Source organism: Lithobates pipiens, unplaced genomic scaffold, assembly GCF_037356315.1.
Source record: "Lithobates pipiens isolate NorthernLeopardFrog02 unplaced genomic scaffold, aLitPip1_a1.2 Scaffold_22, whole genome shotgun sequence".
NCBI lineage: Eukaryota > Metazoa > Chordata > Amphibia > Anura > Ranidae > Lithobates > Lithobates pipiens.
This window is the reverse complement of record NW_027507784.1, coordinates 64,972,669-64,999,747: the sequence shown is the minus strand read 5'-3', so window position 1 is coordinate 64,999,747 and position 27,079 is coordinate 64,972,669. Positions and strand designations below refer to the sequence as shown.

At 41.6% G+C, this 27,079-nt stretch overlaps 1 protein-coding gene across 30 annotated transcripts in view; it reads right to left on the bottom strand.

The window, feature by feature from the left end:
- Positions 1-27,079, bottom strand: part of NEB (nebulin) — a 300,983-nt gene that overhangs the window by 153,905 nt on the left and 119,999 nt on the right. For all 30 annotated transcript variants that reach the window (XM_077447687.1, XM_077447688.1, XM_077447689.1 and 27 more), the window contains 8 exons: positions 25,426-25,530; positions 22,450-22,557; positions 18,880-19,191; positions 15,558-15,761; positions 6,849-6,953; positions 2,138-2,245; positions 1,723-2,034; positions 1,434-1,637 (listed from right to left, as the gene is read on the bottom strand). In XM_077447687.1, coding sequence (XP_077303813.1) covers positions 1,434-1,637; positions 1,723-2,034; positions 2,138-2,245; positions 6,849-6,953; positions 15,558-15,761; positions 18,880-19,191; positions 22,450-22,557; positions 25,426-25,530 — 1,458 coding nt within the window. The remainder of the gene's footprint in view (positions 1-1,433; positions 1,638-1,722; positions 2,035-2,137; positions 2,246-6,848; positions 6,954-15,557; positions 15,762-18,879; positions 19,192-22,449; positions 22,558-25,425; positions 25,531-27,079) is intronic.

Genomic DNA, 27,079 nt, shown 5'->3' with positions numbered 1-27,079 from the left:
TAAAATGCTCAAATATTACAAAAAAAAGAACTGCATACTAGAAATGAATTTATTCGTTTTTTTTAAATAAAAAAAACAAAACAAAACAAAAACATGCACTTTGGAACTAAATATAAATTGTTCACATTTAAGACAGTTTCAAAAAAAGTACCCTACGATCTTCAACCAACATGGGAGAAATTATTTTTTATTAAGAGGATTTAATATTTTTTGGTATAATTAGGGTAGATAAGTTTATTTGATTTAGTGGGTTTTTTAGTTTTTCCTTTTCACGTAAATGATTTGTATTCTTTGTGTATTGTTGCATTAATTTTTTTTCCTTTCAGCCAAAAAAACAAAAAATAATAACTCAATGGAGAGGCTATTTTTAGCTGACACAGGATGGTTGAAAGTGGGTGTTTGTAACCATCAGGAACTGTTTAGAGACCATTGCCTATTACAAGAACACCTTAATTGCATTCCGATGCATTATGCCAAAGTGTTAAAATTCTGGGCAACCCAGACTTGTCTTAATGGCCACAAAACTCTTTCATGGCTTGTTCACACTTCACAGCGCATAACAGATAGCATATAACATGTGTGCTCTGATGTGCAATGTACTTCATTGCATTGTTATAATGCATTGCTTGGTTCTCTATGTTTTCCTTTTGTAAAATGTAATTTCTATGCACTGCAGCACATTGCAATGCATTGAAGCTCACTGGGATGCGCAGCACTGGGATAAAATAAAGCTTGCATCACACACAATGCAAGGCACACAATGCATGTGAATAGGCCCTATACAAAACTAAGAATTTTTCCTTGTCTTTGCTTGTGGACCACATTGGACAATACTGCAGCCGAATGAGGCTGTGGTGAATGAGCTAGTAGTGTTAAAAGCGGAATACTGTCTGCTTATAACATCAGGTGTACTAGGCTATTCAGCAACAAAGCTTCTCTGTTCTCTCTGCTACCTCATGAAGAGAGAAAGCCCATACCTTTCAGTGCTGCTCTGTTTCATAACGTCAAAGCCTTAAGGCCTATAGAAAAAAACCTGTTAATAAAGAGGAAGACTATTTACCTTTTAAGGTAAGTGATGTGTTAAATGTTCGCTCCTTCATGAGCTACAACCACCGCTGTTATCTGACACTTCTGGTTGTGTCAGATAGCGCTTCTCCTGCTGTGTCATGTGGATCATCCTGTCATCCCCTACTTCATATTTGTGCTATGTACTGATTCAGTGGTTGTTGGAAGCAACCACAGTATTGGTGATATCAGTGTTAGTTTGAGCTCATGAAGAGCCCACCAGAAAAATAGGTATTTTACTCATATACAGGCTAATTCTTCTCTAACTAAAAAAAACTAATAGCTACTTCTACCATAAAAAAACATAAAACTAATGGCAGCATCCCTATAGGGTTTCAATGGCTTCATATTTATAATGGTCAACCTACCTTATTCATGATCTGAGCATTGTTCTGGGCCAGTACTATTTCCATTGAGTCTGGGACAGATGTGAACTTGATAGTATCTGGCTTTTGGCGGTAGACCTTATCGCTCAAAATCTGTCCAGCTTTCTTTGCCTTTTCCACATCCAAGGAACCAACAGGCACCCAACCAATACCTTTCAGCCATTCCAGGTCAGATTTGTAGAGTGCCTAAAAAATAGATAAAAACAATTGTTCCTGAGTGATGAAAAGTGTGCAGATTTAGAAAACTTTTTGTAGAAATCAGATCACATACATCACTCTGAAGGTCATAGGCTTTCCTGGCCTGAATGACATCATTCTGGTCTGGCAGACATGTCCATTGGTGAAGATAATGGCGGTAGTCAATGTCGCTCACAAGTTTCTGACAGTTCTTGGCCAACAAAACAGACAACATTTCCACAGGGCTTTGATATTGGGTCTTCTGTTTCTCAAAATCCTTCCTGTACTCTCGGTCACTCTGGATCTTGGCAATATGCATAGCCCAAACAGATTTAGGATCATCCTCGAGACTTCTGAACCCAACATGGTGGCCTTGCTGCTGTCTGTAGCCTGCTTTATATTTATACTGTAGGACAAAAAAAAAAATATTGAAATAAAAAAGCTCTGAAAATGGTTGGGTTCTGGAAAAAGTTCAAAGTAATTGAAATGCAATTTTCTGCGACACTTACATCACTGATTATATTTCTTGAAGCTTTTGCTGCCCTAATGGAGATGGCATCAACACGTAAGTCATAACCCTTCTTTTTGCTTTCTTCCAGGGCAAGTCTATACTGTTTCTGTAAGAAAAAAAAAAACACAAATAATATAAAAACCTAAGAATATACGATGAAAAGCTTCGGTCTGACTTTTTCTGTCGGACATTCCGCTCTTGTGTATGCGGCATTACTGATCTTAAAGATAGCTAATTGCAGATGGGCACTGCCAACTTTATTTTCAACATCAGCAGGGCCCTGTAGGCAGTGATCTACTGTGATGCTCTTCATTAATTCCGCTCATCTCAAATTAGAAAAAGTGTTGGCTATACATACAGTCGTGCTCAAAAGTTTGCATACCCTGGCAGAAATTGTGAAATTTTGGCATTAACCACTTGACCACTGGGCACTTAAACACCCTTAATAACCAGACCAATTTTCAGCTTTCGGTGCTCTCACATTTTGAATTACAATTACTCAGTCATGCAACACTGGACCTATATGAAATTTTTGTCCTTTTTTTCACACAAATGGAGCTTTCTTTTGGTGGTATTTAATCACCGCTGGGTTTTTTATTTTTTGTGCTATAAAAGAAAAAAATACAGAAAATTCTGTAAAAAAATGAATTTTTCTTTGTTTCTGTTATAAAATTTAGCAGATTAGTAATTTTTTCTTCATAAATTGTGGCCAAAATGTATACTACTACATATCTTTGGTAAAAATAAGTACAAATTGGTGGATATTATTTGGTCTTTGTGAAAGTTATAGAGTCCACAAGCTATGGTGCCAATATCTGAAAATTGATCACACCTGAAGTACTGACGGCCTATTTCAATTCTTGAGACCCTAACATGCCAGAAAAGTACAAATACCCCCCAAATGACCCCTTTTTGTAAAGACATTCCAAGGTATTTAGTAAGAGGCATGATGAGTTTTTTGAAGTTGTCATTTTTTCCCACAATTCTTTGCAACATCAAGATTTTTTTAACTTTTTTTTTCACAAAATTGCCATATTATCAGTTTATTTCTCACACAGCATATGCATACCACAAATTACACCCCAAAACACATTCTGCTATTACTCCCGAGTACGGCAATACCACATGTGTGAGACTTTTACACAGTGTGGCCACATACAGAGGCCCAACATGCAGGGAGCGCCATCAGGCGTTCTGGAGCACCCAGGACAATTCTGACATTTCTCTCCTACATGTAAAAATCATAATTTATTTGCTAGAAAATTACATAGAACCCCAAAACATTATATATATTTTTTAGCAAAGATTCTGGAGAATACAATGGTGGTCGTTTATCTCGCACGGTATTTGCGCAGCAATTTTTCGAATGCTTTTTTTTGGGAAAAAAAAACAGTTTTGTGCAAAAAAAAAAAACACAGTAAAGTTAGCCCAATTTTTGCATAATGTGAAAGATGAAGTTACACCGAGTAAATAGATACCTAACATGTCACTCTTCAAAATTGCACAGGCTCGTGGAATGGCGCCAAACGTCGCTACTTAAAAATCCCCATAGGCGACAATTTTTTTTTTACTGGTTATATGTTTTGAGTTACAGAGGAGGTCTAGGGCTAGAATTATTGCTCTCGCTCTAACGTTCGCAGCGATACCTCACATGTGTGGTTTGAACATCGTTTTCATATGTGGGCGGGACTTAGGTATGCGTTCGCTTCTGCATGCGAGCACATGGGGACAGGGGCACTTTAAAAAAAAATAAAAAATTGTATTGTTAATTTTACTTTATTTATTTTAGTTTGACATTTTTTTCCCCAAAAATAAATTTTTTGATCACTTTTATTCCTATTACAAGGAATGTAAACATCCCTTGTAATAGGAATATGGCATGACAGGTCCTCTTTACAGTGAGATATGGGGTCAATAAGACCCCACATCTCACCTCTATGCTGGGAAGCCTGAAAAAAAAAAAAAGATTCTGGATTTGATCGTATTGGCGAGTCGGTAGAAGCACCGGAGGGCGGCGGGAGGGGGGGTGTCTATGGCTGGGTATTGCAGGGTATCACCGACTATGGCTGGGTATGGCTGGGTATCTCAGAGTATGGCGTTGCAGAGTATTGTGTTGCAGAGCATTGCAAGATATTGGCGGGTGTTGCAGAGCACTGCAGAGTGTTGCAGGGTATTGGCGGGTGTTGCAGTGTGTTGCAGGGTATTGGTGGGTATTGCAGAGCATTGCAGAGTGTTGCAGAGCATTGCAGAGTGTTGCAGGGTATTGGCGGGTGTTGCAGAGCATTGCAGAGTGTTGCAGGGTATTGGCGGGTGTTGCAGAGCATTGCAGAGCGTTGCAGAGTGTTGCAGAGTGTTGCAGAGTGTTGCAGAGTGTTGCAGAGTGTTGCAGGGTGTTGCAGAGTGTTGCAGAGTGTTGCAGAGTGTTGCAGGGTATTGCAGGGTATTGCAGGGTATTGCAGAGTATTGGCAGGGAATTGAGGGGTTAATTTTCGGTGAGCAGCAAAGTGAGCACTGCAGATGCAGCCCACATCGCTGCTGACACCGATCTCTTCCCCCTCCGCTGTTCCGATCGGTACAGAGAGGGGGAGGGAGGAACCGGCGTCATAACATGACGCCGGTTTGTTTACAAGTGATCACTCCGTCATTTGACGGAGCGATCACGTGGTAAACGGCCGCTATCCGTGATCCGTCGTGGATGCTCTCGAGTGCACGCGAGAGCGGAATTCTGGGAGGACGTCATATTACGGCCTCCCAGAGTTAAGAAACCGCCCTGTAGCCGTTATTCGGCTATAGGGCGGTTGTTAAGTGGTTAATATTGAAAATATGGCATAAATGGCATTATATGGCATTGATATTGAAAATATTGAAAGTCTACTGCAATATCACAGTCATGATAAAAATTACAGATCACCGCCATTACTGGTAAAGAAAAAAAAAGCAACAATAAAAATGCCATAAATTTATCCCCTATTTTGTAGACGCTATAACTTTTGCGCAAAGCAATCAATATATGCTTATTTTGGATTTTTTTTAACCAAAAATATGTAGAAGAACATATATCAGCCTAAACTAAGGAAATTTTTTATTTTTTTTATGGGTTATTTATTATAACAAAAAGTAAAAAATATTGTTTTTTTTTCAAAATTGTTGGTCTTTTTTTGTCTATAGTGCAAAAAATAAAAAACACAGAGGTGATCAAATACCACCAAAAGAAAGCTCTGTGGGGAAAAAATATCAAAATTTCATATGGGTACAGCATTGCATGACCTCGCAATTTTCATTCAAAATGTAACAGTGCTGAAAGCTGAAAATTGGTCTGGGCAGGAAGGGGGGTGAAAATGCCCTGTACTGAAGTGATTAAATAAAAGACAGTTTTTTGGCATGATCAGTCATACTTTCAATATTAATGCTAAAATTTCACTATTTCTGCCAGAGAATGCAAACTTTTGAGCACAACTGTGCACATCCATTTTGCCCACGCTTCTCTCCAACTCGAAGAATAATTTCCTGCCCTTTCCAGTGCTGGTTCTGTCCACTTTGTCATGTAAAAAGGCTACCTTTCACTCCGTTCCTGAGTTTTGTCTTTAATATAACTATAGACTGATTTTATAGACATACCACCTTCTTAATAATATAATAATGTGTCTCACTTTTACAAAACTGTAAAACCCCCATTTTAAGCTGCTTACACTACATTACGTTGTTCTAATAAAATATGGCTAGCTGGAATACCAGTAGTGGAACCATTTGATTAGATACAGCAGTGGTCATCAACCCTGTCCTCAGGGCCCACTAACAGGCCAGGTTTGCAAGATAACTGAAATACATCACAGGTGAAGTGATATCATTTGCTGCTCAGTGATTGCAGTGTTCTAGTCTGCATCTCCCCAAGGTAATACATAAAACCTGCCCTGTTAGTGGGCCCTGAGGACAGGGTTGGTGACCACTGATATATAGTTTACATTATATAAATATATATCTATCATAGGCGTGCCTGGGCACACCCTAATCACCCCGTGTGGTGCATATTTCCACTGTTTAGACCCCTGATATTACACTAAACAAAAATAAAATAAAAATAATTAAAATAATATTGTAACTGCCCTACTGACACAACCAATATCTGCCCTTATGACACACTTCACTGCTCTACTGACACCTTCCATATATATATACACATGCACACGCACGCATATGTGTTTGAGCTTTGGGGTGCACACCCTAATGCAATAGTCTGCGCACACCTATGATATCTATATATACTATCTAGATGTATCTATATATATATATATATATATATATATATATATATATATATATATATATATATATATATATATATAATATATAGATAAATCTGTTTTTTTCTTTCTTTTAAACATTTTATTGAAGATAATACAGTATATGTTATTAGTACATATTTTGTAATAAAATACAATATATTATAAGACTAGAGAAACTTCTCAAATAAACATTCAAGCGTAAAGATAATAAATTCATGTCTTAAAAATAAGTTATATGAGTATATATCAACCTTTCTATATTTTTCAATTTATAATTATTATTGGTAGTACAATACTTGGTGAAGTAAAGATTAAACTAGAAGAATAATTGTACAATTTTATAGAGATTGATTAAAGAAACAAATTATCGTCTATTTATAGTAGAATATACATTGTTTTTAAACCCCTCATACCAGTGCTACCTACCTCACTGTAATTGATACGATTTGCTTTGGCCAGCTCGATTTCAGGAGTGTCTGGCATCACATGGATGGTTTCCTTATCCTTGTTCCATGCTGCGGTGTACAGGCGCTATGAGACACCAACATTAACAGAGTTAATGACATAAAAATACTGTAAACTCTAAGACACAGTAACAGACATATCAGCTGGCATAATAAGGTTAAGAAAAATGTGCAATGCACAGTACCTCACTACCACGAATTAGCAGACATCCTCTGTGGTGAAATTTAAATGGCTGCCATGGCATGGGTTACTGCACATCTTTGTAACGATTTTCCAGCTATGTGCAATTTACTATTGTTCCATGGGTGTTTGTGTGTCTTGAAACAGATTATTTTTTCCACATTTATATAATACCAACATATTATAAAGTATTTTATATATTCACTCACATCAGACCCTACCTTCTAAAGGGCTTACAATCTAATGTCCACATGTGGGCCAATTTTGCACCAATTCAGTAGGCAATCAGAGTAGGGATGAGCTTCGTGTTCGAGTCGAACGTACGACTCGAACATTGGCTGTTCGTCCGTTCGGCGAAGTCCGAACATTTTGGTCCATTCGCGCCAAATTCGTGTGGCGCTCACGGCCCACAATGCACTGCGATGGCACAGTGCATTGCTGGCTCATGATTGGCCAAGCATGCACTGTGACCCCGCATGCTTGGCCAATCGCAGCGCCAGCAGTGAGGAGAGCCATGATTGGCCACAGGCAGGATGCCTGTGGTCAATCATAGCTCAGGCTGTGTAGTGCACGCCCCACACTATATAAGGCCGCCAGCGTGGCGGCCTTGTGTAGTGTGTTGGCATCTGAAGCATTGGGTGTTCTGTGTACCTTCAACACAGTACACACCGATAGTTTTCGGCCGATTTTCGATCTTGCTGTTGTGTAGTGGTTATTGTCTGCGTGCCCTGACCGCAGTATACACCGCTATATTCACCTCACCTATATAGCTAGTGATCTATCTTTTATAATAGAGCTTGCAGTCAGTAGTGTTAGGAGATAGTGCGTTCTGTCTGCGTGCTCTGTACCCAGTACATACCGCTATATCCACCTACATAGCTGTTCTCTATTTGAGCCCACTTGCCATCTGCAGGAGTTATTGGAAGTTGTGTGTGCTTCCAGCACAGCACAGTATACATCTGTATATACCCCTTTATCTCTGGTGTTCTCTGGTTATTGTCTGCGTGCCCTGACCGCAGTATACACTGCTATATTTACCTCAACTATATAGCTAGTGATCTATCTTTTATAATAGAGCTTGCAGTCAGTATTGTTAGGAGATAGTGCATGCTGTCTGCGTGCTCTGTACCCAGTACATACCGCTATATCCACCTACATAGCTGTTCTCTATTTGAGCCCACTTGCCATCTGCAGGAGTTATTGGAAGTTGTGTGTGCCTCCAGCACAGCACAGTATACATCTGTATATACCCCTTTATCTCTGGTGTTCTATAATAAAGGCATCTGCAGGAGTTAGTGGGTGTTGTGTGCCTCTAGCACAATATACACTACCCAACTGCTTTTTTACCCAACTCCCTTCAGGCCATTACCATGTCTGGAAGGCCAGCAAGGAGAGGCAGACAGGCGCGAGCCGATAAAAGAGGGCAAGCAGGCTCTGTGTCTAGAGACAACAGTGCTGGTCGTGGACGCGGTGCATTGTCATCAGCACGTGGCCATGGGACACGCTTGTCCTTCTTTTCGGCAGCTGGACATGTTGAACCGCAACATGCCAACGACTTGGTAGAGTGGATGACCAAGCCCTCTTCATCCTCCTCATCCTCTCTCACCCAGTCTCAGGGTACTAGCAAAGCAGCTGCCAACGCATCGTCTTCCCTCCTCTCAATGTCATCATCAGTGACTCCTTCCCTAGACCCACCACGTCCTCCTGAGGAGTCTCCTGAACTCTTTGAGCACAGTGTTGGGTACATGCTCCAGGAGGATGCCCAGTGTTTTGTTGGCTCTGATGATGACACTCAGCTAGAGGAAGGCAGTAGCGTGAGCGCAGAGAGAGGGGATGCTCAAGAAGGACAGCAATCTGGCAGTCATGTTCCACAAGCTGCAGCATACTGCCAGGTTTGCTACAGCGATGAAGAGGGAGGGGATGATGAGGGCACTGACTCCATGTGGGTGCCTGGAAGGAGGGAGGAGGAGGAGGAGGAGGAGGAGGCACATGTCCAACGAGGCAGGATGCCCTCCGGGGGCCAGCTTAGGGGCAGCACACCGACTGAATCACACCGCAGAGCTCCGCCTGTGCAGAGCGCTGCCTCTGTGCGTTATTCTAAAAGTTCTTTGGTGTGGGCCTTTTTTGAGACGAGTGCATCAGATCGCACCGCTGCTATTTGCAACATATGTCTCAAGCGTATCTCACGTGGCCAAAACATCAGCCGCTTGGGCACCACATGCTTGACCAGACATATGTTGACCTGCCATGCAGCTCGTTGGCAAGCGTACCTCAAAGACCCACACCAAAGAACAAAGCGGACCTCTCCTTGCTCCTCATCAGCTGGCATCTCCAACCCCACTAGACCTTCAGTCCTCTCTGAAACCTGCTCTGAGAGGAATGAAGGTGTAGAATTAGGTGTGTCACAGCCAAGTGCTTCCGGGAACTCTGCTAGCGGTACACCCACGTCCGATTATAGCAGGCAAATGTCCCTGCCCCAGCTGCTGGACCGGCGGAAGAAGTTCACTCCCAGCCATCCACATGCCCAGCGGTTGAATGCTAGCTTGGCTAAATTGCTAGCACTTCAACTGCTGCCTTTTCAGTTGGTAGACTTGGCCCCCTTCCGTGAGTTTGTACAATGTGCGGTTCCTCAGTGGCAGGTCCCCAAACGCCACTTTTTCTCACGGAAGGCGATTCCGGCTCTCTACCGGCATGTGGAAGGCAATGTCCTTGCCTCGCTGGACAGGGCGGTCAGCGGTAAGGTGCATATTACCACTGACTCATGGTCCAGCAGGCATGGACAGGGACGTTACCTGTCTTTCAGGGCCCATTGGGTCACTCTTCTGGCAGCTGGGAAGGATGCAGGACAAGGTGCAGTAGTGTTGGAGGTTGTTCCGCCACCACGCCTCCAAAATGCTACTATTGGTTGTGACACACCTCTCTCCTCCACCCCCTCCTCTTCTTCTTCCTCCATGGCCTCTTCCAGTGCTCTGTCCTCAGAACCAGCGGTGCTTCGTAGGCGTTTCAGGGGCTACGCAAGTACGCAGGCAAAACGATGTCATGCCGTGCTTGCGCTGGTTTGTTTGGGGGACAGGAGCCACACTGGGGTGGATGTTTTGTCAGTTCTGCAGGGGCAGGCCGAGAGGTGGTTGACGCCACGCCAGCTTAAGCCAGGAATGGTGGTTTGTGACAATGGCACCAACCTCCTCTCCGCCCTCCGACAGGGACAACTGACCCATGTGCCCTGTGTAGCTCACGTCCTTAACCTGGTGGTGCAGCGGTTCTTGGGCAGGTACCCCGGCTTACAGGATGTCCTGAAGCAGGCCAGGAAAGTCTGTGTGCATTTCCGCCGATCATTTAATGCCTCTGCTCGGCTGGCTGAGCTCCAAAAGTAGTTGAACCTGCCCAAGAACCGCCTTATATGTGACATGCCCACCAGATGGAACTCAACATTGGCCATGCTGCAGAGGCTGCACACGCAGCAGAGGGCCATCAATGAGTACCTGTGCGACTACGGCACCAGGACAGGGTCAGGGGAGCTCGGTTTTTTCTCACCACGCCAGTGGGGCATGATCAGGGATGCATGCACTGTCCTGTCACCGTTTGAGGAGGCCACAAGGATGGTGAGCAGTGACAGTGCATGCATCAGTGACACTGTACCTCTTGTCCACCTCTTGGAGCATACGCTGCGTGGAATAATGGACAGGGCACTTGAGGCAGAACAGAGGCAGGAAGAGGAGGACTTCCTTGCCTCTCAAGGCCCCCTTTATCCAGACAGTGTTCCTGCTGTGCCACCCATCACACAGGAAGAGGATGAGGAGGAGGAAGGGGAGGAGGAGGATGATTGTGTCAGCATGGAGGTGGAGGCTGGCACTCAGCATCAGCAGTCTTGTAGGGATGATTTACAGTCCCAAGAAACACGTGGACTTGTACGTGGCTGGGAGGAGGTAGCTGCGGATCATGTTGTCCTTAGTGACCCAGAGGACTCCGGACCGAATGCCTCAGCTAACCTACGCTGCATGGCCTCCCTGATCCTGCAAAGCCTGCGGAAGGATCCTCGTATTCTTCGGATCAAGGAGAGGGACCATTACTGGCTGGCCACTCTCCTTGATCCACGGTACAAGGGTAAGGTTGCCGACCTTATCTTGCCATCGCAGAGGGAGCAGAGGATGAGACATCTCCGGGAGGCCTTGCAGAAAGGTCTGTGCAACGCGTTCCCAGAGACTGGGAGGTTACAAACTCCTGGTCCTGGACAACGTGTTGCTGAGGCATCGGTCAGAAGGAGCGGTGGAGAAGGTGGCCGTCTGACTGATGCTTTCAGACAATTTTTTAGTCCGCAGCCCCAAGGTATGATCGGTTCCAGCACCCATCGCCAGCGTCTGATTTACATGGTGCAGGAATACCTAGGGGCAAGGTCAGACTTGGACACCTTTCCCACCGAAAATCCTCTGGCTTACTGGGTCTTGAGGATGGATCACTGGCCAGAGCTTGCACAGTATGCAATTGAGCTACTGACCTGTCCTGCATTCAGCGTTCTTTCGGAACGCACCTTCTTTGCTGCTGGTGGCTTTGTTACCGATCACAGGGTGCGCCTGTCCACCGAATCAGTTGATCGACTGACCTTCATCAAGATGAATCAGTCTTGGATCACCCACAGCTACCAAGCACCTGAAGCTGATGTAACAGAATAATTTTTTTTCAAATATCACATCCCTTCAAGACTGCCTATGCTGATGCTGAGTGACTGTCCTGTTATGTTGATTGTCTATCCTCTTCCTCCTCCGCTGATATGTTGGAAGAACATTTCTGGTTCTGGTTGATGCCATCAGCCCAATTTTTCTGCCCCTGTTTAACAGGGGCGTTTAAGTACAATTTTTGATGCAATGCTTTGCAGCAGGGCTAATTCCTGCAATAAAACTAGAGTATATGGCAGAGGTTGCAGTGTGGTGGCACCAGCACCAGTGCCTAAGGCCCAATTTTTCTGCCCCTGTTTAACAGGGGCGTTTAAGTACAATTTTTGATGCAATGCTTTGCAGCAGGGCTAATTCCTGCAATAAAACTAGAGTATATGGAAGAGGTTGCAGTGTGGTGGCACCAGCACCAGTGCCTAAGGCCCAATTTTTCTGCCCCTGTTTAACAGGGGCGTTTAAGTACAATTTTTGATGCAATGCTTTGCAGCAGGGCTAATTCCAGCAATAAAACTACAGTATATGAAAGAGGTTGCAGTGTGGTGGCACCAGCACCAGTGCCTAAGGCCCAATTTTTCTGCCCCTGTTTAACAGGGGCGTTTAAGTACAATTTTTGATGCAATGCTTTGCAGCAGGGCTAATTCCTGCAATAAAACTAGAGTATATGGAAGAGGTTGCAGTGTGGTGGCACCAGCAGCAGTGCCTAAGGCCAAATTTTTCTGCCCCTGTTTAACAGGGACATGTAATTACAATTCTTGATATAATATTTCACAGGAGGGCCCCTTCCTGTGCCCACCCAGAGTAACGGTGAGGACTTATAGTGTTGTGGCACCAGCACCACAACCACCAAAGGTCAATTTTTCTACCACTGTTCAACAATGGCATGTAATTACAATTCTTGATATAATCGTTCACAGCAGGGCGCTCCAGCGCCCACCAAGAGTCACTTTCAGGGCTTACAATGTTGTGGCAAAACCAACACCTTGTTCCGCCATTTCTGCAGAGCATATAGGGCAGGCCCCTACTTTCAAACATCCAATTTACAAACATCTCCTACTTGCAAACGGAAGGAGACAACAGCAAGTGAGATGAAAAAAGATGGACGACAAAACAAATTATACAGGGGTGATAACCCTTCCCTATGTTTTCCAAAAAGCTTAAAAATAGTTTTTTTGACTGGAGCTACACTTTAAAAATGTACCAGTTGAAAATTACAAACAGATTCAACTTAACACAACAAACCTACACAGTCCCTGTCTTGTTTGCACCGCCTGTATACTGCTGTTCTGAGTATATAGGGCCTGGGGGCCACACGCATTTCCTTTTTTTAATATGGGTACAGGGTTCCCCTTAATATGCGTACAAGACCCAAATAGGCTGGTAATGGGCAGGGAGGGCTACCCATGCCATTTTTCTCAATGATTTTCAACCATATTGCAGGAACCAGATATAACATTAAAACCGCAAGCAGTTTTAAATGGTGTTATTTCCGTTTAATGTCATTTTGTGCAGGGACTGTTCTAAACACGGGAAACACCTGGCACTTCACAATCATACTACAGACACCCCCCAGGCACCATATTTAAAGGAATATTTCACTTTTTTTTTTCACTTTAATCGTCATTAAAATCAGTGCTCCCGCCAAAACGACCATTTTTAAAAACATTTTAGGCATTGACCCATGTCCCCTGGGGCAGGAGCCAGGTCCCCAAACCCTTTTTAGGACAGTATCTTGCATATTAGCCGTTAAAATTAGCACTTTTCATTTCGAACGTTCGAGTCCCATAGACTTCAATGGGGTTCTAACGTTCGTACGAATTTGGGGTCCGTTCGAAAGTTCTGGTGCGAACCGAACCGGGGGGTGTTCGGCTCATCCCTAAATCAGAGAAAACCCGAATCCAGTGCAGTTAGCGCCTTTGGTAGAATGTGAACCCAGAACCCAAAGCTGCTAGGCAAAACTGTTAACCATTATAAACACCATACTGCATGTCCTCCCTTACAGATCAACTTCAAACTTGTCACATTTTTTATGAGTAACATATGGAACTTGTGCATTTGTTATCTTCACAATTACAAGTAATTCCTTTCTCTTGATGACTCCCAACTTTGTCCTTCTGTGCCTCCTTCACTCCTTATAGTTGGCACAGTAAGTGAGCACTACACTTGGGAAGCACCTGTTTGCTGGTATTATTCTAAGCTGATTATAACTATAGTGCTTAGTGTAGCCACTTACAGCATCTTCAGGAGAGAGGGAAGGAACTGTGAAAGTTAATGCTGAACCATGTGAAAGTACAACAACCCTAAACCCAAGAACAAAAAACAAAATATAGATTACCAGTCCTAAATTGGAAAAAAATCAGTCGGATTTTTTCCAACGGATTTTGGCTGAAACTTGTGTTGCATACACATGGTCACACAAAGTTGTTGGAAAATCCGATCGTTCGGAAAGAGGAGATGTACAAAACGTATGACGGGACTATGTAGAGGCCAGTAGCGAATTAGCTTTCATCTCCAAATTTTTTCTAAGCATGCGTGGCACTTTGTGCGTTGGAATTCTCTACACACAGATTGGATTTTGTTGTGGGAAAATTTTAGATCCAGCTCTCAAACTTTTTCTGTCGGAAATTCCGAAAGAAAAAGTCAGATAGAGCCCACACACGATCGGATTCTCTGAGAACATAATCCGATTCGACTTTTTCCGTCGAAATTTCTGATCGTGTGTATGGGGCATGACACATTCATGGATGTGGGTAAACAAAGCCCCAGTGCTTTTTCTACCCTAAGTCCCCAAACACTTACCTTCTGTCTTCATCACCTCTGCCCAGGTGCAGAATCGATCAACGCCACTCCCTGAACTTCCTGGATCCTGGCAGACACTGACTGCATTGAAGCAATACGCTTTTGCTGTCAGCAGTTACACACAGTGTGTGTGTGTGTGTGTGTGTGTGTGTGTGTGTGTGTGTGTGTGTGTGTGTGTGTGTGTGTGGGGTGTCATGGGTGACTCAGGGAAGGCACATGTTGGGAGTTGGTGACAACAGCCTTAGGATCCAATGGACTGGAGAAAAGGGACACTTTAAAAGAGGACTACAGATATTAGGTGTGTGTGAACCTCCTTGTCTGAAATAAAAAGAATGAGGGTTTCATATCACTTTAACTCTCTAAAAGCTAAATCTAAACTTAACCTTAAAATTTAAATCCGAGGCCCTGATTTGATCCTTTACTCTTGAAGTGTCACACTTACTTGATTAGCACTTCTCCTACACCATATACATTGACAAAAATTGGGCAAACAAAATTAACTGTTCCTTTCATGTTTAAGGGATTAATATGTGAAATTTACTAATGCCTTTTACTATTTCTACAAATATTTCAAGATCTGCCAAAAGCAGCATGAAATGAGTCGTCAGTAGAAGAGTTATAGTACATCTGTTTCAAGAGATGACTTTGCTGGAAAGAAAATTCAGCAGCCCTGGAATATTTTCTTTAGAAAATGAACTGCATTTCTGCTTATTGAAGCAAAGACAGTAGGAGAAAGTAACCAATACAATGGGGGTTATTTACGAAAGGAAAATCCACTTTGCACAGCAAGTGCACTTGGAAGTGCAGTCGCTCTAAATCAAACGGGTAGATCTGAAATGAGGGGAAGCTCTGCTGATTTTATCATCCAATCATGTGCAAGCTAAAATGCAGTTTTTTATTTTCCTTGCATGTCCCCCTCAGATCTATAGCGACTTTACTTCCAAGTGCACTTTCAGTGCAAAGTAGATTTTCCTTTCGTAAATAACCCCCAATGACTCAATACCTACAACATTTCAAACATTACCTTATTCATGATCTCAGCGTTAGCTTTTGCCAGCATTAGGTCCATGGAATCAGTGACACTGGTAAATTTGACGGTGTCTGGGTGCTGGCGGTATTTTCTTTCACTAAGGATGTCACCTGCTCTCTTGGTCTTCTCTACATCCAGCGAGCCAATGGGGACCCAGCCAATGCCCTTCAGCCACTGCAAGTCTGCTTTGTACTGGTTCTGCAGACAGAAAACATAATATTGAATCAGGTCTTAATACATGTAAAGACAGGCTGTTATTAAGAAAAATGGTATCTAAAAAAAAAAAAAATATATATATATATATATATATATATATATATATATATATATGTGTGTATATATATATATATATATATATATGTGTGTGTATATATATATATATATATATATATATATATCAATTTAAAAAAAAGCAGTAGACATTTTTTCATTTTTGTTGGCAAAAAGTCAAATAGAAATGAAAGAAATTAAATATTTTTTTTAATATACATTAGATGGGGAGCACTAGGTAATATATAATGAACATTGAAAGATATGCACAAGCAACTTGCACAAAGAATGGAGTGATGGTAAACCTAACCACACACCAAACATTATTGTCATACATGTGGACACTTGTTTCAATAACAAATGTCTAATGCCCTGTACACACGGTCGGACATTCCGACCACAAAATCCGTCTGATTTTTTCTGACAGATTTTGGCCGAAACTTGTCTAGCATATACACGGTCGCACAAAGTTCAGAATGTGGTGACATAGAACACGTACGACGGGACTATAAACGGGCCAGTAGCCAATAGCTTTTGTCTCGTAATTTATTCTGAGCAAGCATGGCACTTTGTCCGTGGGAATTGTCTACACATGATCGGAATTTAAACGATCGGATTTTGTTGTAGGAAAATTTTAGATCCAGCTCTCAAACTTTGTGTGTCGGAAATTCCGATGGAAAAAGTCAGATGGAGCCCACACACGATCGGATTTTCCGACAACAAGATCCGATCGCACATTTTCCGTTGGAAAGTCCAACTGTGTGTACAGGGCATAAGAGTGTATCAGAGATTTCCTCTGACTTCCTATTGTATCTACAGGACAGGAAATTAAGAGAAATTTCCATACTCCACCCTGCCTTATATAAAAACTAAAATTCTAAAGAAAATCAGTCTATATACTCGAACCAAAGTTGAAACTTCAGAAACGTACAGATGTTTCAGTGCACATCTATGACTTTTGATGAATTATAGTTTATTACATGGCAAATAAATTTTAAAGATATTTGCAATGACACCAATGACAGCACTTTGCACAAACCCATGGATTTAAATATTTAAAAATGAATCACAATAGAATGGCTCATTTTAAATGATAATTGCTGTACTACTTTTTTTGTCAAGGTGTGTCTTTCCCTGGAGAAAAATCCTATGCTTGGCAGTAGGTTAAAATTTAACAAAAAGGTCCAGGTGGCCACACTCCAATGAAAAAATTTCTTTATTGTTATAATAAATCCATGCAGCAAGGATAAAACCATTGACGCATTTCACACTGTTACAGCAGGTGCTTATTCATATTTAGTTTCGCACTATGAATAAGCACCTGCTGTAATGGTGTGAAACGCGTCAGTGGTTTTATCCTTGCTGCATGGATTTATTATAACAATAAAGAAATCATTTTCATTGGAGTGCGGCCATCTGGACCCTTTGTTCAATTTTTGCATATGGTTGCATATTGAGCTGCACCCACGCCTGGAGAGGGGAGAGATCATTAGGTAGCAGACACCTGGAGGGGTTCTTCTTTTTTTTCTTATTGGCAGTAGGTTGTAGAGAATGATGACTGTGTGAGAGTAGGTGTCTAATATGCCTTAGGCCCCATTCACAACTCAGCATTTTGGAGCCTGAAGCTCGAAGCTCCAAAACGCTGGAGGAGAAATCTATTATTCTCTATGGAAATGGTTCACATCACCACTATAAGTCGTCTGAAGCCAAACGCCTGAAGATCAAAAAAGTTCTGGAGCTTTTTTTTGTAGCTTGAATCAGGCCGATTTGAGTCTTTCTGGTATGTTTTTACTAATAGAAATGAATTCTTTTGCATTTTTGTGCGCATTCGCGCATTTTGTCACATGTTTTTGCAAGCTTTTCTGCCCAAATTAACAAAATGTAAAAATAAAATAGTAATAATATGAACACATACATGTAAAATAAATACACAAATAACTAAAAATCATCATAAATAACTAAAATAAATTCATAATAAGTAATAATACATAAAGATATAATTAACCCCTAACCTTAAAAAATATTAAATAATAATAATGATAATAAAATAGTAATAAATAAACACCCAAACCCGGAAAAAATAATAATAATAATAACGTATTTATTTTCTGTTGGTGTCTAGTTATTTATTATTATTATTTTATTTTGTAAGGGTTAGGGGTAGGGGTTAATTATTTATTTATTATTACTTAGTATTCATATATTGAATTTATTTATTATTTATTTATTATTTTCTTTTATTAGTGTATTTATTTTACATGTATTTATTCTTTTATTATTATTTGCATTATTAGTAGTAGTAATAGTAGTATTAACACCCTAATCCTAACCCTAACCCCTAATTCTAACCCTAACCCAGACTCCTAATCCTAACCCTAACCCTACCTTAACCCCTTACCCTAACGAAAAAATACCTTAACCCCTTACCCTAACGGAAAAAAATAATAAGAAAAAAAAAAGAAGAAGAAAAAAAAGCTAATGGAAAAGTTAAAAAAGCTGAAATACCTAGCAAAAAATTATTCAGAAGAATAGTTTTCTCTATCGGCTATTAAAAAAACATAAAAGCTGTATAAAAACGTGCAAGTGGCGCATAAAAACGCGCTAAAATCACACATTAAAAAAACACCTAAAATGCAACAAAAAAAAAACGCTCAAAGACACTATGCTCAGGTATGAATGCAGCCTTACAGAGGAGCAATTAGTAAAGCTCATGCTCCCTGCTGATAGGAGTAATGCATGTTCTATTTAGCAGGGGGCATGTCACACTACTGCCCAGAGACCACCACTTCCACACAAAGCCATGTTTTATTTTGAACCATCCTTACTTGACTTGTTGAATTTTCGGTAAAAATTAAAATTTTAAATTAAGAGCATTTTACATTTCCCACAGCCACTTTCACCCTGTCCCAATCTGCCCATAGTAAGACAAAATGAAAACTGCTTTAACTTTAGTGGTTTAAAATTCATAATACCACCAAAATATGGGCAATTGTAAGGTGTGCTTCTATAACTGTCCTTCAGGCAGAAAATATAAATGAATACTCACATCACTCTGGATGTCATAGACTTTCCTGGCCTGAATGACATCATTCTGGTCTGGCAGACATGTCCATTGGTGGAGGTAGTGGCGGTAGTCAATGTCGCTCACAAGTTTCTGGCAGTTCTTGGCCAACAAAACAGACAACATTTCCACAGGGCTTTGATATTGGGTCTTCTGTTTCTCAAACTCCTTCTTGTACTCCCGGTCACTCTGGATCTTGGCAATATGCATAGCCCAAACAGATTTAGGATCATCCTCGAGACTTCTGAACCCAACATGGTGGCCTTGCTGCTTGCGGTATCCTGTTTTGTATTTAAACTGCAAAAGAGAATTACCAGAGTAATAACCTGTTCAGTGGTGGCATTGATAGCAACTCACTTTTTCTATCCATCAAACAGTTGTACACCAGTGTAATGACTTTTCATTGTTTAAAAGCTATTTGTAATCCTACTGTTCAAAATTAGAAACAAATTTTATATTTGGGTTACCAATGCAGTTTACCTATTCTAATGAAACTTTATCTTTGAGATGTACCATCTAAAAGTGCCATTTAAATCACAATACAATGGGGTTGAAAAGGCAAAAAGACTGTGCACTTTGCAAAGTGCAGCTGCACTCTGCAAGTGCACTTGTAAATTGCACTTGTAAAAAGCTTAGTAAATGAGCAGAAGCTCTGCTGACTTCCATCATCCAAACATGTTCAAGCAAAAATATTTTATTTTTTATTTTCCTTGCACGTGATTGAGTACTCTTTGCAAAGTGAAGTCTTACCTCATTTACTAAGCTCTAGAGCAATTGCACTTACAGAGAGCAACTGCACTTTGCAAAGTGCACAGTCTTTTTGCCTTTAGTAAATCAACCCCAGTATCTCCTGCTTGTTCTCCTGAATCTCTGGCTTGGATCCCCTTCTTCTTCTCTGTTTATCGTCTGTTCCTCCAACAAGACACTGCTTACTCAAAATGCTGCTAAGATCGACAGTTCACTTCTAGACAATTCATTAGACAAATATGGTCTCCATAGTTTCTCACAGCTGACACTAGAGCAAGGATATCAACCTCCCTGGCGGTATGATTCAGTCTGGAATTAGGTGCTAAAAGCGGTACAATTATTTTGCATGGAAATTTGGCGTTTTATTTTGTAGTCCTGTAATTCTTAGGAATAACTCTCTTAAATCTGTTCAAACCAGAGTCTAGCAGACATCCCGGGTATGATAAAGTTTATAATATAATAAAGAATAATAAAAATTATTCAATAATGTAATCAAATCCTAAAACAATGAAAAAGGGACACGTTTTAGTTGCTATGGACAATCTCCAAATTCCAGGCAGAAAAAACAGTATTTATAATATAAAAGTGCATGCAGGGCATTGCACAGACCACTAGGGACAACGGGGGTGTGTAATTTTTTAATACAGCACTGTAATCTGTAAGATTACAGTACTGTGTGTGTTTTGTGTCTTTTTACTTTTTTGAATTTGCCGCCGTTCTCCGCTCCCGTGCGCCGTAACGTCGCAGGGAACGGAGCACGGTGGCATTCGGCACTGTGAATCGAGCGGATGACAGCTCGATCACACAGCGCGGAGGACATCGCTGGATCCAGGGGAAAAGGTAAGTAAGTCCCCCTGTGTCCTCCCCTGCATCTAGCGAAGCGATCCCGAGTGTGGCTCAGGGTTACCGCTCCTGTTAGTGAATTCCCAACCTGAGCCAGACTCGGGATTACCGCTAGGGGGGTTAAGGGCAGTCTAGTAACAGGCTTTACACACCAGGGGGTTGATTTACTAAAACTCTAAAGTGAAAAACATGGTCCAGCTCTGCACAGTAACCAAACAGCTTCCAGTTTTATTTTATTTTTTTGTCACAGCTTAATTAAATAAGCTGAAGTTAGAAGCTGATTGGCTACCATGTACAGTTACACCAGATTTCGCACTCTCCGGTTTTAGTAAATCAATCCCTTGGAGTCACAAATTTATTTAAACCATAACGTCAAGGTAGGCCCTTTAGAAGGCTTTACCGAGCCCTCCTTTCAGAAATTTAGCTCTGCCTTTTTCTAGCCAGAGTGTGGACTTGAGCCATCAAGGGTTCAAATTCCACGCTTTGAGAAACACACTGCGGCATATAAATAGTTTTATACATTAAGCTGCGCTAAAAAAAAAGAAAAAAATTATTGCAAACACCTGTTAGAATGTTCGCTCATAAATAAAATTCCAAATTAATCCTTATAAAGTCCATGGAGCAAAGAATGAAAGTCCTCTATTATGTGATCATATATGAATTACAGGCATACCCCACTTTTATGTACACAATGGGGGTTATTTACTAAAGCTAGCAAGTGCAAAATCAGACTTACTTCTGTATAGAAACCAATGAGCTTCTAACCCCAGCTTGTTAAATTAAGCTTTGGTAATAAAACCTGGAAGCTCATTGGTTTCTATGCAGAAGTGAGCGTGATTTTGCACTTTCTAGCTTTAGTAAATTATCATTATTCACGATTATTATTATTCACGATTTATATATCGCCAACAGTTTATGCAGTGCTTTACAGTGTATAGGGGGGGCACCACAATTACAGTACAATACAAAAGGTACAGGAGGGCCTGGCTCGTAGAGATTACATTCTAAATGGAGGGGGTGGTGGTACAAAAGGTAATAGCTGCAGCGAATGATTTGATGGGTAAACCTAATAAATAACCTAACTAAATAAACCTAATTGTGTACTTAAAAGTGGGGTATACCGGTATACCTGTATAGCCAAAGAACAGTTATTATTATTATACAGGATTTATATAGTGCCAACAGTTTGCGCAACGCTTTACAACATCGGGGAAGACAGTAAAATTACAATACAATTCAATACAGGAGAGCTCTGCTTGTTAGAGCTTACAATCCACCAATGCATATTGAAAATTGCTCTTTGGCTTGAGTGATCACTCTAACGAGTATTTGGGATTGTTTTTTTTTTTTCAATGCTTTTAGCGCTGATCGATGTTTAAAACTGGTATAGTTACTATAATAAATATCTCATAATGGAGTTGCAGCTTCTTATTTTTAATGTTTTTCACCTATATATATTTTTTCATTGTATTTTTTTTTTTCATTTTTTGCTACACAGGCAAAGTTTTTTATTTTTTATTTCAGTGGCATATAGATAGACACCAACTATTTAGTTTGTACAGTACACAATTTGCACAAAACTACATTAACACACAACTTTGTTAAATATCTGTTGCGCAGATCTTTCAAACCCCTAAATTAAATAAATATATAAGTGTAAATAAATACATTTAAATAATGAATTATTATATATTGAAATGCAGTATACTGTATCTATTTGTAACAGAAATGTATTAGGTTCCTGAAACTAACCCTCCAAGTTATTCTGGGAAAACCTGTATATTGTTTTCCCTGATTTCAAAGCCACATGCCATAACCGGACCATAACCACGCCAGGTTATGGTGAAGTGGGCCAATAACCAAAAGCGCCGCACTAAACTCAGAGTAAAGCAGAGCCTTTTTAGAACATCTCTTCCATCATACAGCACAAAAATATACTCTAGAACAGAAAAACACAACACTTACATCACTGGCAATATCTCGAGAAGCCTTTGCAGCTTTAATTGGAATGGCATCAACTCTGAGGTCATACCCCTTCTTCTTTGATTCTTCCATAGCTTGTCTGTATTTGCTCTGAATGGGGAAAAAAATCAGATTTAGTAATGACATACCAGTGACATTAGCTAAAATTAGGACTTTTTTATTGTTTTACAGTCAATGACCACAGACTTTTGTGACTATACAGATCTATTAACCAGTAGCCGTCCATCCATTAGGGGCGCACAGGTGCCGCCCCCCCATCCAGGCGTCTGGCCCCCTAATCTACATGCAGGGATGGCGGATGCATGGATTCCAATGTGGGGATGGGGCTTGAAACATGTGATTATAGCCAGAGGCTCTAATTGGCTTAAAAAAAGGGTGGGCTCAGGATGCAAAGCACTGCCCTCCGGACCCACCTAGTTGTGTTACAATAGCGAATGAATATTCACTATTGTAACACTCAATCTCAACCCGGCCAATCAGGAAGCGGGTCAGGATTGGCCAAAAGGAAACTCGATCGGAGTTGTACTGCGGCAACATGACTCAGCTGTGCGAATCACCGTCATGTTACGTTGCTTTTTTCTTTGGCCACTATGGGCGTGCACACGCCGCTGGACACGCCCCCCGCTCACTCAAGGAGCCGATGAGAGTGCCTGGCGGTCGTGTTCACCACGGGCTCCCGTGATCACAAGGGACAAATGGAGAACCGGATCTGTGTGTGTAAACACACAGATTCGAGTTCTCTGAGGGGTGAACAGACTGATCACTGTAAAAATGGCAATCGTCCCAAAAATGTGTCAAAATTGTTCAACGTGTCCGCCATAATGTCGCAATCCCAATAAAAATCACAGATCGCCGCCATTACTAGTAACAAAAAAAAGAATAATAAAAATGCCATAAAACTAGTCCATATTTTGTAGACGCTATAACTTTTGTGTAAACCAATCAATATACCTTTACTGTGTTTTTTTAATGAAAAATATGTAGAAAAATACACATCGGCCTAAACTGAGGAAAAAAATCGTTTTTTATATATTTTTGGGGGATATTTATTATAGCAAAAAGTAAAAAATATTGCTTTTTTTTCAAAATTTTCACTTTTTTTATGTTTATAGTGCAAAAAATAAAAACCGCAGAGGTGATCAAATACCACCAAAAGAAAGCTCTATTTGTGGGAAAAAAGGATGTTTGGGTGCAACGTTGCACGACCACACAATTCTCAGTTAAAGCAACGCAGTGCCAAATCGCAAAAAGTGCTCTGGTCAGGAAGGGGGTAAAATCTTCCGGGGCTGAAGCAGTTAAAGTGTTACTAAACCCACAACAGAAAACTCCACCTGTATATGCAGTAAAGCAGGCTCACTGTAGACACTAAGGGGTTAACCCTCCTCATTGTGCAAAAAACACTGTTTGATCCTGTCTTCTCTGATCCTCCCCCTCTTTTATTGCCCCCAATCTATCTACTGATAGAACTGGGCCCTAGGAGGCACTCTGCACATACTCAGTGTATTGTGTATTGCTAGAACATTTTTTTTGTGGGAGATGCATGTGATCAGCACAGGGCCAATCAGAACTGTCCAGACAGAAAGTCAGGGGTCATGCAGCCTCATAGGACAGTCAGTGGAGAATGAAAACTCCTCCTACAAGCTTTAACCAGTGTTCGGCCAGACACTGATAGAAGTCACAAGACTGCTATATACTGCTTATTAAAAAGGGTATTTAGCAGTTTGTACTTACTAAAATAATTGCATTTCCATGTAATTTGTACTGTGGGAGACCAGATATAGTGATTGCAAGGTCCTGGGTTTAGTAACACTTTAAGCCCTTGTACACACGGTCGGACGTTCCGACAACAAAATCCGTCGGATTTTGTCTGACAGATTTTGTCCGAAACTGGTGTTGCATACACACGGTCGGACAAAGTTGTTGGAAAATCAGATCGTTCGTAACGCGATGACGTTATTTAGTTACGACGGGACTATGTTCAGGCTAGTAGCCAATAGCTTTGGTCTAGGAATTTGATCTGAGCATGCGTGGCACTTTGTCCGATCGGAATGCTCTACAAACGATCAGACAAAGTCCGATCGGATCATGTTGTTGGAAAATTTTTATATCCAGCTCTCAAACTTTGTTGGTCGGACATTCCGACGGAAAAAGTCCGATGTAGCCCACATATGGTCGGATTATCCGACAACATGGTCCGATCGGACATTTTCCGTCGGAATGTCCGTGTTTACAAGGGCTAAGACATATATGGAGAGGTAGAGCCAGTGGCGTAGGACTTTCCCATCTTTCCTATTGTGGGAAACCTCATCTTTACTGCCTAACTGTGAACATACAATAATACAAAATGGGTTGAACAGATGTGTTTGAACCCCTGCTGTACAGCAACGCACAGTGGCTATAGAGATAAAGCAAACAACACTACCCCATGCATCCCCTACACACTGATTATATGACATCAGTTAAGTTTTCTAAGTGCAGGGGATGCATGCAGGATTGTCACTGTGCCCTGTGACAGCTGTGTAGTTTTCATACAAGGAACCCTTTGAGCAGTAGCTGGATTCCTGCTTTCTGAATAAAGCAACCTATTACTATTTCTATGACACATTCTGTACAAATGAATTTGTACTACAGTGTCCTTTTACAAGTTTGTGCACCTTACATGAAACTGATCTGTCAATGTAATAATGTTTTACACTAGAAAATAGTATGAAAAGAATACAACAGGTTTTGGCTTGCCGCCTCCTCTAATCCTGTGACTCTAGGCTAGGGCCCATATGAGCTTGCAATAAGATCTAGCCTTTTATTGCACCACAATCTAATCTGTATGATATATATGATGGACTTGAACAACATTATGTTAGCATAGTTTGTGTTTTTTCTCTTCTTTCCAACTAGAATGTAAATATTTATTAAATGATTGTTATTCAGTATATACTGTATGAATGTTAATTTACTCACCTCACTGTAGTTTATCTTGTTTTGTCTTCCCAGTTCAATTTCTGGTGTGTCGGGCATGATATGAATGGTGGTCTTGTCTTTTTCCCAGGCTTGTGTGTACAGTTTCTACAAGGTTAAAAAAAAAATGGAGGTGACAAAATCCATTGCTTTTACTCAAAATTACATTAGCTTTCACAGTCAAACTTCAGTCGAAATCCTTTTTTTTAAAACATTTGGCTAGAGCAGGAAAGGGTTAGAACTTTCAGGTCTTTATTATTGTCTGTGTCTACATTGGGAAGAATTAATGCAGCAGAAAGTGAGCAAGGGGGTATCTTCAACAGAGACACAGACAGCAATTTCATAACTTTGAGGAGACATAAGAAACAATTTTACTTTTTCATTGCTTGCCTTTTTTTCTGGTGATAGATGTCACAAACACAGGAGATAAGAGTAAAGTCTCCCTAACAGGGATAGAGAAAAAAATAAAATATAGTTCTATCTCTTCCCTACTCTACACAAAACTGTAAATTTCAACTTTTGGCTTTTGTCCATATTGGCCCCAGAGCTATGGACACTTCTTTATACATGTAAAGATAGTAGTATCATGCAGGGGAGAAATAGCTGGGAACAGGTTGACCTTTGCTCCCCAGGCCAGTACTACAGTAGGTGGCCGCGATATTGTGTCAATCTCGCCGCTTTTATCGGCGAGATTGACACCCTGCGAGCGCCGTCGCGGGAGCCAGCGCCGAGACGGTTCGCATCGGGAAAGGAAAAATGTTTCTTTTCCTTTCCTGATAAGTGACAAGCATCGCTGGTCGGGTTCACACTGGTGCGGGGATCCGAATTGGATTGCCACCAATACCAGGCACTGCATTTGTTATGAATCCTAAGGGAGAACTCCACGCCAAATAAAAAAAAAAAAACGGCATGGGTTCCCCCTTAGGAGGCATACCAGGCACTTAGGTCCGGTAGGGATTTTAAGGGGAATCCCCTACGCCAAAAAAAACAGCGTGGGGTCCCCCAAAAATCCATACCAGACCCCTATCCGAGCACGCAGCCTGGCCGGTCAGGAAAGAGGGTGGGGACGAGCGAGCGCCCCCCCTCCTGAGCCGTACCAGGCCGCGTGCCCTCAACATGGGGGGTGGGTGCTTTGGTGGAAGGGGGGCGCCCTGCGGCCCCCCCACCCCAAAGCACCTTGTCCCCATGTTGATAATGACAATGGCCTCTTGCCGACAGCCCTGGCCGTTGGTTGTTGGGGTCTGCGGGCGGGGGGCTTATCGGAATCCAGAAGGGCGCCCCCATTCCCCCAAAGCACCCACCCCCCCATGTTGAGGGCACGCGGCCTGGTACGGCTCAGGAGGGGGGGCGCTCGCTCGTCCCCACCACCTTTCCTGACCGGCCGGGCTGCGTGCTCGAATAGGGGTCTGGTATGGATTTTGGGGGGACCCCATGCCGTTTTTTTCGGCGTAGGGGATTCCCCTTAAAATCCCTACCAGACATAAGGGCCTGGTATGCCCCCGAAGGCATGCAGGCTTCATTAGTGAGGCGACATTTTTGCCGATCTCTCTTGCTTACTACTATAGGAAAATTTCATTTTCCTAAGCCAGCGCAAGAACCAGCGTGACGGGATCGCGCTGGTTAGAGAAGCCTGTCGCCGGTAACCAGCGTGACAGGA